The 12253-nt window shown below is 35.8% G+C and overlaps 2 protein-coding genes across 2 annotated transcripts; both read left to right on the forward strand.

Moving 5' to 3' along the window:
• Positions 1 to 292: 292 nt before the first annotated feature.
• On the forward strand, positions 293 to 1231 carry LOC120128424. The gene has a single exon (XM_039146103.1). The coding sequence runs from the start codon at positions 293 to 295 to the stop codon at positions 1229 to 1231; it is 939 nt and encodes a 312-aa protein (XP_039002034.1).
• LOC120128434 lies at positions 1228 to 3667 on the forward strand. Its single transcript, XM_039146110.1, has 4 exons — positions 1228 to 1635; positions 1725 to 2298; positions 2450 to 2653; positions 3330 to 3667. The coding sequence occupies exons 1-4, from the start codon at positions 1228 to 1230 to the stop codon at positions 3665 to 3667; spliced, it is 1524 nt and encodes a 507-aa protein (XP_039002041.1).
• Positions 3668 to 12253: the final 8586 nt, after the last annotated feature.

Genomic DNA, 12253 nt, shown 5'->3' on the forward strand with positions numbered 1-12253 from the left:
TCAGTTACAGTATTTTCCCCCAAATTCCCAAGATGGGATCCCGATTAAAGAATGGGGTCTCTCGCTTGTTGGGCAATTTTTAGGTGCTGCTCCTAAATTAGCTGCTCTACATCAGATTATCGACACTCTGTGGAGAAAGCCCTTGAAAGGAGCCAATGTGCAGATCAGCTATGCAGGTAACAACCATTACCTTTTTTCGTTTAGTTTAGAGCATGCTCGGGACTGGGTATTGGAGAATGGCCCTTGGCACATCTTCAACAAACCATTAATCCTTAGAAAATAGGTACCGAACATGGAAAAGCTGCAACTTGATTTATCAAGAATTCCTATTTGGGTTCACCTATTTAATGTTCCCCTTGAATTGTTTAACTGCGAAGGCCTTAGCTATATTGCTAGTGCCATAGGTTACCCCATTTCAATGGATTCTATCACCGCCTCTAAATCTAGGTTAGAGTTTGCAAAAATTTGTGTTGAAGTTGGCCCGTCTGAAGCTATTCCTAAGTTTGTTGATGTTGTTCTTAACAACGGTAAAACAGTCTCGATAGTTGTCGAAGTACCGTGGATGCCTCCTTGCTGCAAATACTGCAATGTGTTTGGACACAGTGTTAAAGGATGTAAGCAAAATCCTATTCCTCAAACCTCAACAATGGTTTGGAGGAAAAAAAAATTTGCCACTTCAACCCCACTGGATTCTGAAATTGTTTGCACTGAACATAAACAAAATGCAACGTCTGTTGATCCTAAACCTTCTTTGAACATATCTTCTAAGGATTTTGAAGGTAGTAACCATTCTTCCTTAGAGTCAAATCATTCTGTTAACGACTCTGATGCTTCGCCTGAACCCATTCAACAAGTCTCTACTATGGTTAATGATCAAGAAACTTCTACTGATCTTAATGAAGAAGAGAACTCCATAATTCCATATCAGCTAGGTAATTTTGCTGATACAATTTCTGCTCCTACTCTCCTTAATAAAAGGAATAGAGGAAGGCATGCTAAAGCTCATGATGCATTAACAGGGTCCAGTAACCGTTTTGAGCTACTGAACACGATTAATGAGACTCTCCCTACCTCAGAGAATCAAGGGAAAAAAGTAAGAGCAGCTGCTTCTGGTGTTGCTGTTTTGATCAAAGAACTCAAAATAAAAAAGAAGTCTCATCTTGATAAATCTAAGGGTTCTTCAGTAGGAAGTCAAGGAGGGGAACCGAGCTCCTCATCCCAAGGAAAATGATAATTTCCTTTTGGAATGTAAGAGGATTAAATAATCCTCTTAAACAAGGCCAAGTCCTTCAAAGGGAAGCCAAGAATAATGTGGATATCCTATGCTTGATGGAAACTCGAGTGAAATTAGAGAAATCTTATGAATTATTAACTACTTCTTTTGAGAATTGGAATGTTCTCACCAATTATGATTTTGTAGTGAATGGCAGAATATGGTTTTTATGGAGGAAAGGATTGGATTTCTCCTTATGTAAAGCTACCGATCAAAGTATCACTGTCAAAGGTCTTTTTAATGGCGCTCCCTTCATTATTACCGCAATATATGGTAGTAAAATGGAATCATTAGAAGAAAACTTTGGAAAGAACTTCGGCATCTTGAATCAAATTACAGTGACCTTCCTTGGCTCCTGGGAGGTGACTTTAATGTTATCTTGAATAATTATGAAAGTTCTGATCACGAGCTTATGGGTATGATCACTTCCTCTGACATGTTAGAATTTCAGCATATTACTCAAGATCTACAGTTACAAGAACATCCTTTCTTTGGTCCAACATTCTTGTGGAGTAACAAACAAAGTGACAATTTCCTTGCTCGGAAACTTGACAGAGTTCTCATCAATCCTATATGGTTCGATTATTTTCCTCACTCTTCTATGGAATTCTTAGCGCCTGGTCCTTCTGATCATTGTATGGAAGTGATTGATCTTCACAAAGAGACTCATTCAAATAGACCCAAACCATTTAAAATCTTCAACTGTTGGACTCTGCATCCAGATTTTCTTAACATTGTTAGTCAATCATGGAATATGGCAGTGCAAGGCAACCCAATGAAGTCTTTATTCTTAAAGCTTAAACATCTCAAAGAAAGCCTTAAGCAGTTCAATAAAGACAATTTCAATGACATCTCGGCTCGAACTAGACTAAAAAGAGAAGAACTTGATAGGCAACAAATTCTTACCTTAAGAGGTGATGATTCCTTGGAGAAAGAACTCGAGTTACAAAGGGAGCTCAATTCTTTAGCAGAAGCAGAGACGATGTTCTTAAAACAGAAAGCTAAATTACATTGGCTTAAGGAGGGTGATAAATGCACAAAATTCTTTCACTCAGTCATTGCTACTAAGAACAAGAGGCAGACTATAAGGGTTCTTGTCAATAATCGGGGGGGAAAGACTTGAATCATTTGATGAAATGTCCTTGGAAATAATTAAGTTCTTCAAAAATCTTTTAGGTTCCAAGGATCCAGAAGTAAAAGAATGCTCTCCTACAATTCTTAAAGGTCTTATGCAACCTATTTCATCACTTATTGACACTGAAGCTCTTGTCAAGGAAGTTACTAGTGATGAGATTAAAGAGGTCATTTTCAGCCAAGGAAATGACAAGGCTCCCGGACCGGACGGTTTTACTTCTCTTTTTCAAGAAAGCTTGGCCAGTGGTTGGTAATGATGTTATTAAGGTAATAAAGTACTTCTTTCAAGAATCATTTATTTATCCAGCCTTTAATGCAACCACTATTGTCTTGATTCCAAAGAAGCTGAATCCTAGCACAGTTTCTGACTTCAGACCCATTTCTTGTTGCTTGGTTATTTACAAGACCATTACAAAGATTCTTTTCAATAGAATTACTAACATACTGCCAAGGATTATTGCACCTAATCAATTGGATTTTGTCAAAGAAAGGAGTATAGTAGATAATACCCTTCTTGCGCAGGAAATTGTTAAAGGATATGCGAGGAAGTTCATATCACCAAGATGTGCACTGAAAATTGATCTTCAAAAGGCTTTTGACTCCATCAATTGGGACTTTATTTATGCATTTCTTTAAAGCTCTGGATTTTCCTCCAAAATTCATCGATTGGATTGTTTCATGCTATACGAATGCTAGATATTCCATTTCTCTTAATGGAAGCTTGGTTGGTTTTTTAAGGGCGTAAAAGGAATCAGACAAGGTGATCCGCTTTCCCCTATTTTATTTGTTCTGGTTATGAATGTGCTCTCTAATATTCTCAATAACGCTGCTTCCAGAGAGATTTTTTCCTTCCATTCTAAATTCAAGAAAATTGAACTCACCCACTTGTCATTTGCTGATGACTTTTTGATTTTCTGCAAAGGAAACCTTGAGTCTGTTATGGGAGTGATTATTGTCTTGGACATTTTTTATGAATATTCTGGGTTGAAGCTCAACGCAGGTAAATGTAAGATTTTCACTGCAGGTATTTCGGCTCATAATCTTGAATCTATCATCAACTATACTGGTTTCAAACAAGGAAAGCTACCTGTTAGATACCTCGGGGTACCTCTTGTCACCAGAAAGCTTACCGATAAAGATTGCAAAGCTTTGCTAGACAACATAAAGAGCAGACTTCACCAATGGTCTAGAAAGAATTTGAGCTACGCAGGCAGAGTTGAGCTTATAAAGACAGTTCTCTACAGCGTTGCAAATTATTAGTGTAGACAGTTGGTTTTACCACAGACCATTATCAAAAAGATTGAGCAATTATGTTCCAGATTTTTCTGGAAAGGTTCGGACATTTCTACTGTCGGTGCAAGGGTGAGTTGGGTGAAAATTTGTAAACCAAAATCAGAAGGAGGTTTGGGACTTAAGGATATCAAATCATGGAACAACGCCTGCCTAATTTTTCAGATCAGGAAATTACTTGTAAGGGAAGGTTCTCTTTGGATAGCGTGGCTTCAATCCTACATAATTAAGCAGCATGATTTCTGGACCATGGAAATACCGCAATCTGCCAGCTGGAGCTTTAAGCAATGCTGAAGCTCAGAAATGCTGCTCAAACAATGCGTGTTACAGCAGTAAAAAATACTAAAGAGATTTGGGAAGAAATCTACCCTAGAGATGCTAAAGTCGTATGGCACAAACTTCTCTGGTATCCTCTACATGTCCCGCAGCATAGCATAATTTAATGGATGATTATTTTGGATTGGCTCCCCACTAAGGACAGAATGCAACGATTTGGTCTTATTACAAACGATCTTTGCATGTTCTGCTCGGAAGCAACAGAAACTAGGAACCACCTCTTTGCCGAATGCTCGAAGACTGCTTCCATTTGGAAATCAATTCTGCAACTTTCTGGTCTGAACAGGAATTTCTCGAATTGGACTATTTTGCTACAATGGGCAACCTCTTCATGGAAAGATAAATCACTGCTAACTTGCATTCTGAAGCTTTCATGGAATGCCTTTAATTACACTATTTGGGAAGAACGAAATCGTCGGATATTCAAAAGAACTTCCAGAACTGAAGCAGAAATTATCAAAGCTATTAAGGAGATGGTAGGAACTCTTCTAAGTAATAGAATTTTCAACAGATTAGATAGCATTAACTTAGTTATTTGTAATAATTGGGATATAGTCTAATTTGTTGTAAATAGTTCTCTTTGCTTGTTCCTTAATTGAACTATTTTGTTAGCAGCTTGCTGCTATTTTTGGGTAATAAAATCTTGATTTATCCAAAAAAAAGAAAAAGATGGATGACCAAGATGATCATGCTATAACTAATACACAACAGAAGAACTAGACGCAACATTGACTTGAGCATCGACACGTTTATTGATCAACTCAGCCCTAAACTCATAGAGGCCACCAACTTCGCGACCTTGAAGTAAAACTGCACCACTGACTTCATCTTGAATCACACAATCATAAGCATAAAATTCTAAGTAGACCTCATTGTCTCTAGCAAGCTTAGACACAGAAAGCAGTCATTTAGTGATACGAGGAACATGTAGTAAACAAGTTGACTTTAAAGAATGAGAAGCGATATTTAAATATGATTGTCCAATCCTAGATATATACAAACCTTTACCATTACCCATAAGGACCTTAGCTTGACCAGTATACTCGGTTCTATCTACTACTTCAATAGCATCCGACGTGACATGGTGGGTGGCATCAGAGTCGACGAACCAAGTGTTGGAGGTGCCTTTAGCAACAGGAACACGAGACCCACTATGGCCATAAGAACCAGATACAGATGGGCGAGGCACTTAATAAGCACCGAGTATCTTACAAACGTACACCCATAGCTAGAAGTGCTGAAGTTGTAATGAGACGTATTCACCATTCGTATTCAGTCAACGCTCAAGCCTTGATTTCCCTTAGCTGACACACCTGGGTATGATTGATCAAATTGATACCAGCATCGATCAATAAGATGACCATTTTTTCTACATAATTGGCATTACAACTTGATACACCCTCGTCCATGTCCACCAAAGTATGATTGAGAGGTTTTAGAGTTGGGTTGACTGGATACGAGATAACCACCAAAGTATACAACCTTGACTTGGGTCGTATTAACACTGAGCATCATATTGTTAACACGCTCATAGTTTTTCTACTGAGTTTCAGCATCTGTAAGGATTGACACCACACCATCAAGGATCAACAGATCACGACATCTTGTAATGACCGTGACAAAAGAATGATTATCAGCAGACAGTCCATTTAGGATAGTAATAACATGGTGAAACTTGGAGATAAGACTGCCACAGGTGGCGAGAGCATCACAAAGCTCTTTAACGTGAGGAACATAAGCACGCATACTAAGATCCCTTTTCTAAACAAACTTTAAGTATGAAATGTAGATTCATGATAGCAGTGGTAAATCGATTAGCGAAAAATGCATTGACCGTAAACTAGACCTGAGCAATGGTGTTCACTCCCACAAATTGAGGTAACAAATACGGGCTGATCGTGGAAAACAACCACGATGCTAAGGCATGGTCCTATGATACAAAAATTTCATAAGCTTCATTATCAGCCACAAACCCGTTGGTGAGAGTAACCATCATGGGTGGCGGAGTAACTAAGCCATTACTTTTCCAGACGATGACTCCGGATTACAAGGAGGACTTCTTGTTTCCAAAACAAAAAATTCTTCTCATCCAAATGTATGATCAAACGCTTGTTCGTTAACGCCTTTTGAGTTCCATGCCGACCATTGTAGTATCACTAGAGGAGAGCACCGGAAGAGACATGCTAACGAGAATTATAACACCCTCAAACCGTTACAGATGACCCGATTTGATCCGAGGTATTACATTAGAATCATCGGAACGACCAACTTTGAATATCCAAGAAAATCAAAGCTTTAACAAATAAAATTATAAAATAATTTCAAAATATAAATAAATCCAGACATTTAAAACATAATTCCATGTTGTACAATATAAAAAACTAGTTTTAGATTCTAGTATAAAAACAAACTATGGTTTACATGCCCCTTAAATACACATGTATTGTATTCTGCAAGCAACAATGGTGGAGCTCCCATTTTTGACGTCGAAAACTATATAGATCGAAAGAGTCAACAGAGATAGATCTGAGAGATTAAGTTTAAGAGTTTAGTGTGTTCCATCAATACGGAGAAAAATATGCATATAGTTCCAAATTGAAATAAATTAATTCAGCAAAACACACTTTTAAAGAGATGATAAATTTTAATTTAAAAATCATTTGTCTGTCCTCCATCTGAACACCAGAATGTGTAGGTTCTCCTGAACCATACACCCACATGTATACCTAGTAAGGACCTTATACTTAGCATAAGGACCTGCGGTAAGGACTTACCCTTTGCAAAAAGCAGAAGAGCCTGTGGTAAGGTCTTACAAATCATAGGTTTGAAAAATTCAATTTCTCAATGAAAAAGGGTAGCTTTAATATTTTTCAAATATTTCTCTTTTTCATGAAATATTTTATTAAGGGGGAGTTTTGCCAAAACAATTTTTTTCCCAAATGTTTTGCTATATCAAAAAGGGATATTGTTGAACCATATTTTATAATATTTTGATATAACAAATTAAGGAAAAATGTTTTTGGACTTGATTTAATTTATTCAAAGTTTTTAAAAATAATTCAAAGTTCATTAAACTAAAATTTGAGCACAAAACAGTTTTCTGGGTACGTACTACCAATATTGTTCTTACAGTATCGATACTATATGAACAATACCGATATTGTTCTTACAATATCGATACTATATGAACAATATCGATATTGTTCATGTCGTACCTATACCAAAGGTAAGAGAAGTATCAATACTCACTAGGTATTATCGATGCTACCAGTTGTTTTCAAATTACTCAAATTCCATAATGCAAAATAAGTATCGATACCCAAGGGGGTACCGATACTACTTTACACAATGGTATCGAAACCATCAAGCATAGCATCAATATTGGTCAAGCACAACAGTCTTTAACGGCTAGTTTATTTAAATATTACAAAGGTAGTACCGATACTCATTAAAGGACTACTGATACTCCCTATCCTAGGTAGTTTATTTTGTAGAATAATAATCCCCAATGGCTAGAAATGACCACAAACTCTTTCCAACATATAAAAACAAGTTGAGGACACTTGAAGAAGGTTGAACAACACCTATCCAAGCAAGAAAACATAAGAGAATAGTTTTTCATTCTTATTTTCCTTTCTCTTTTAAATATTAGTATTTTGAGCGTATTGCAAATCTTTTATTTGTTTTTAGTGAGCTTAATTTTTGTAAACACCTTCCTTTAAGAGGTTTTATTGTTTACATATTATTTCTTTTGTGAAGGGGATTTGTTCTAGCTCAGCCTTTGAAAAGCTAGGGAGTTGTAAAGGTTATCTCTTTGTCCTGGAAAAAGAAAGAACAAATTAGTGAATTTGTAAGAAAATTCTTAGTGAGGAGCTAAGGTAATGGATGTAGACTTGGTTGAGAAGTCGAACCACTATAAATCATTGTGTAAATTGTCTCATCTTTATACTCATTACTCCCTATACTCAAAAAGCCAATTCACCCCCTCTTGGCATATTCTTCGGTTGATCAATTTGAGCTGCACCGAATCCCAACAATTGGTATCAGAACTTGAATCATTAGTAGGTCTAACAACATTGAGACGATCCTTGAAGAAGCTCTATCCATTTCTGACACGACAGGGAAGATGGCTTCCACCTCAGGCTCGTTTTACATTGAAGACTCCCAACCGATCGACAAGCCTCCATACTTTAATGGAGCCAACTACCGTTATTAGAAGAAATTAATGAAGTTATTCATCCAATCCAATGATCTTGATGCATGGGAGATGATCGAGAACGTCTACTCTTCTCCAAAGAAGAAGACGAAGGTGTGGAGTGCCCAAGAATGGAAGAAAACTTAACAAAATGCTAAGGCCATGCACATGTTATTTTGTGCATTTGGTCTTTATCTTATTTTCCTTTCTCTTGTAAATATCAGTGTTTTGAGCGTATTGCAAATCTTTTTATTTGTTTTTAGTGAGCTTAATTTTTGTAAATACATTCCTTTAAGAGGTTTTATTGTTTACATATTATTCCTTTTGTGAAGGGGATTGGTTCTAACTTAGCCTTTAAAAAGCTAGGAGTTGTAAAGATTATCTCTTTGTCCTGGAAAAAGAAAGAATAAATTAGTGAATTTGTTAGAAAATTTTTAGTGAGGAGCTAAGGTAGTGGATGTAGACTTGGTTGAGAAGTCGAACCACTATAAATCCTTGTGTAAATTGTCTCATCTTTATACTCATTACTCCCTATACTCAAAAAACCAATTCACCCCCTCTTGGCATATTATTCGGTTGATCAATTTGAGCTTCACTGAATCCCAATAATTAGTATCAGAACTTGACTCATTAGAAGGTCTAACAACCTTGAGACGATCCTTGAAGAAGCTCTATCCATTTCTGACACGACAGGGAAGATGGCTTCCACCTCCGGCTTGTTCTACATGAAGACTATTCATCAAATCCAATGATCTTGATGCATGGGAGATAATCGAGAACTGCTACTCTTCTCCAAAGAAGAAGATGAAGGTGTGGAGTGCCCAAGAATGGAAGAAAACTCAACAAAATGCTAAGGCCATGCACATGTTATTTTGTGCATTTGGTCTTTATGTTTATGAAGGAGTTTCTTCTTGTTCAAACGCCATGGAGATTCATAGAAACAAGAAAGAAGAACCAACAAAGGTGGTGTGCTTAATAGCTCTTAAAGAGCCCGAGGTATCTTCTAACTCTAATGAATCTGATTCATATTCTTTTGATGAGTTACAAGATGCATATGATGAATTATTTTTGAAGTTTGAGACCATGAACTCCAAATAAAATAAAATGATTTAAAAAATTAAAGTTGAAAACTATTTTCTTTTGAAAGCAAAAGTTGATTTTGAAAAACAAAAATGAAATTTTGAAAAAATGATTTAGAGCTTTCAAAATTGCAAATTGAAAAATTTGAAAAAGAAAGTTTTCATTTAAATGTTAAGCTTGAATGCTTAACAAAAGAAAAGGAAATCATTTTAAATAATTCATCTAATTTCATAATGACAAAATGCTCACATTGTCATTATCATGGTCACAAGGAACATACTTGTCCTCTAAAGAAAGGAAAATGTTTTAAAATTAGACAAGTATGGATTCCTAAAAGAACAAGGGACATTGAAACTAATGTTCAAGGATCCAAAATAATTTGGATACCAAAATCCACATAAATGTCTCTTATAGGTATGTGAGAGCAATGATGATGAAAGTGAAGATACTCAAATGCTCTAGTCACACTTGATATGGAATGTGTAACCTTTAAACTTATTTTGATTATCTTGCATAATTGGTTGCTCATTAAGCTTAAGCATGCGTGAGTTTTGATTTTAAATAATTTTATGTTTCATATCTCATGCATGTTAAAAAGAATCGTGATGAACATTTTCTAGAGTTTTAATGATTTTTCATAAATGTTTGTTCATTATAATGAATTTTGGTCAAAATTGGTTTTAATGCTTTGTTTTTACAAATTTTAATTTTTGACCTTAATTTAAATTTTTATGCATGTGATTTGTTGCAAATGATATCTCTCTAACAATTGATATCAATTTTTCAAATGGATAACATTTTTGGATAGCTTTATGCACATGCACTTAAATACAATTATTGGTATTGCATAGTGTATATTAGACTTGAATATATTGAATTTCTTGTGCTACTAACATGTTTGTTAATCTTTGTTTAAATTCAATGTCTTTTAATTGTCAAGATTTTAGAGTCAAAGTTTTGTTTGAAATGCTTTTATTGAGGGGGAGCTTTGATTTTTCAAATGATTTTATGCTAAAATTTACCACTTACTATCTACTGTTATTTTTTAACTTTAAAGTTGAATTATTTTTATATAACAAAAGGGGAGAAGTATAGATTTGAAAAATTCAATTTCTCAATGAAAAGGGGGAGCTTTAATATTTTCCAAATATTTCTTTTTCTCATGAAATGTTTTATTAAGGGGGAGTTTTGCCAAAACAATTTTTTCATTTGTTTTGTTATATCAAAAAGGGGGAGATTGTTGAACCATGTTTTATAATATTTTTGTTATAAAAAATTAAGGCAAACTGTTTTTGGACTTGATTGAATTTGTTCAAAGTTTTCAAAAATAATTAAAGTCTATTAAACTAGAATTTGAGCACAAAATAGTTTTCTGAGTACGTAGTACCGATATTGTTCTTACAATATCGATACTATATGAACATTACTGATATTGTTCATGTGGTACCGATACCAAAGGTAAGAGAAATATCGATATTCTCTAGGTAGTATCGATACTACCAGTTGTTTTCCAAATTGCTCAAATTCCATAATTCAAAATATGTATCGACACCCAAGGGGTACCGATACTATTTTACACAGTGGTATCAATACCATGATGCGTAGTATCGATACTGGTCAAGCCCAACGGTCTTTAACGGCTAGTTTATTTAAATATTACAAAGGTAGTACCGATACTCATAAAAGGAGTATTGATACTCCCTGTCCTAGTGTTAACTTCCTAAAAAGGCTACTTTTAAGGCCTTTTTCGCTTAAGTTATTGTTTGTTTAAAAGCTCATTTTAGGCATTTTAGGATCATGTAATTGCATATAGATGCATTTGTGGTGGTAGTGCTATTTTATTTCTTAATGATGCTGCTTGAGGGAAAGGTACAGTTTGTTTGTGGTGTGCAGAGAATAACAAGCAAAAAGGATTCGATGGGAAGTAATGTCGTGGCATCACACGTTGCTGAAGCAGATTGAAATGCCTTGGCATTTCTGGCACAGAAAACGACAAAAAGAGATATAACTGTACGAGGATAGGTGACTCTGCACGTGAAATGATTCTTGTAATCGCCTACTAGAGCTGCTAAGGGACCACTACCACCTGGAGGATAAGATTCATGCTTATGGTGTGATTCTAGGGGTATGAGGGGTATTTTACACCCAACAACCTCATCATTACCCCTAGATATTTTTATTATATATTACACCTCAAGGGAGACACTAAAAAAGAGGAGGAAATAAAAGAAGAGGCACACGCACAGAGCAAAAAAAATCAGATTTTTATTTCCTTTCCCTTTTCTTCTTCCTTGGGTTTTCCTCCATTGATAAAGCTCCAAGGAGTGGCGAGCTAAGTGCCGAGAGGAGCTAGCGAGCTAAGGTGATTCGTGGTGGACGAGAAGACCTCCGGTGGCGCATCGAAGGCTACTTCTCACTTCTCTTTTTGCTACTATTTTATTATTTATTTGTGGATTGTTAGAACGAATATTTGCATGACTTTGTGTTTGGATATTTTTAACCCCACCATGAACTAACTTATTTGGTGGTGGTTGGTTTAATGGATGTTTAGACTTTTTTTTAATGGTATCTTTAAGTTTATTTTGGTTCTTTATTTGCGTTGCTTATGAATGCCTCACCATCTAGGCTTGTAAGAGGCATAGAAATGTCTATTTCTTAGATGAAGTTTATATATTCGGGAGAAACCTAAGATAAAAATACTTGTAAGTATTTGAGAGAACCGCAAGACAATATCCTCGTAAGCAATGGATTATAGTATTTTTCAAGGGGCTTTGAACCGGCCTAGGGATATTATAACCTAATCCCTTAGATCTCGGGAGAGACTAGGATAGGATTTCAACGACTAAAAAGGGTGTCTTTACCAATAGGGTAGGCTGGCCAACGTTGTTGAGTGAGAGCAGATGCCTTGACATCCTATTCTGTTAGGTTCCTTTGAGAACATTTTA

This window comes from Hibiscus syriacus, unplaced genomic scaffold, assembly GCF_006381635.1.
Source record: "Hibiscus syriacus cultivar Baekdansim isolate YM2019G1 unplaced genomic scaffold, ASM638163v2 tig00001644_pilon, whole genome shotgun sequence".
Lineage (NCBI taxonomy): Eukaryota > Viridiplantae > Streptophyta > Magnoliopsida > Malvales > Malvaceae > Hibiscus > Hibiscus syriacus.

Excerpts from the sequence above, each read along its gene's own strand:
- LOC120128424 (XM_039146103.1), top strand. The coding sequence starts at position 293 with ATGGAAAAGCTGCAACTTGATTTATCAAGAATTCCTATTTGGGTTCAC.
- LOC120128434 (XM_039146110.1), top strand. The coding sequence starts at position 1,228 with ATGATAATTTCCTTTTGGAATGTAAGAGGATTAAATAATCCTCTTAAA. Across the intron at positions 1,636-1,724 it reads CCTTCCTTGGCTCCTGGGAG|CATATTACTCAAGATCTACA; the intron begins GTGACTTTAATG and ends TTAGAATTTCAG. Across the intron at positions 2,299-2,449 it reads ATTACATTGGCTTAAGGAGG|GTTCCAAGGATCCAGAAGTA; the intron begins GTGATAAATGCA and ends AAAATCTTTTAG.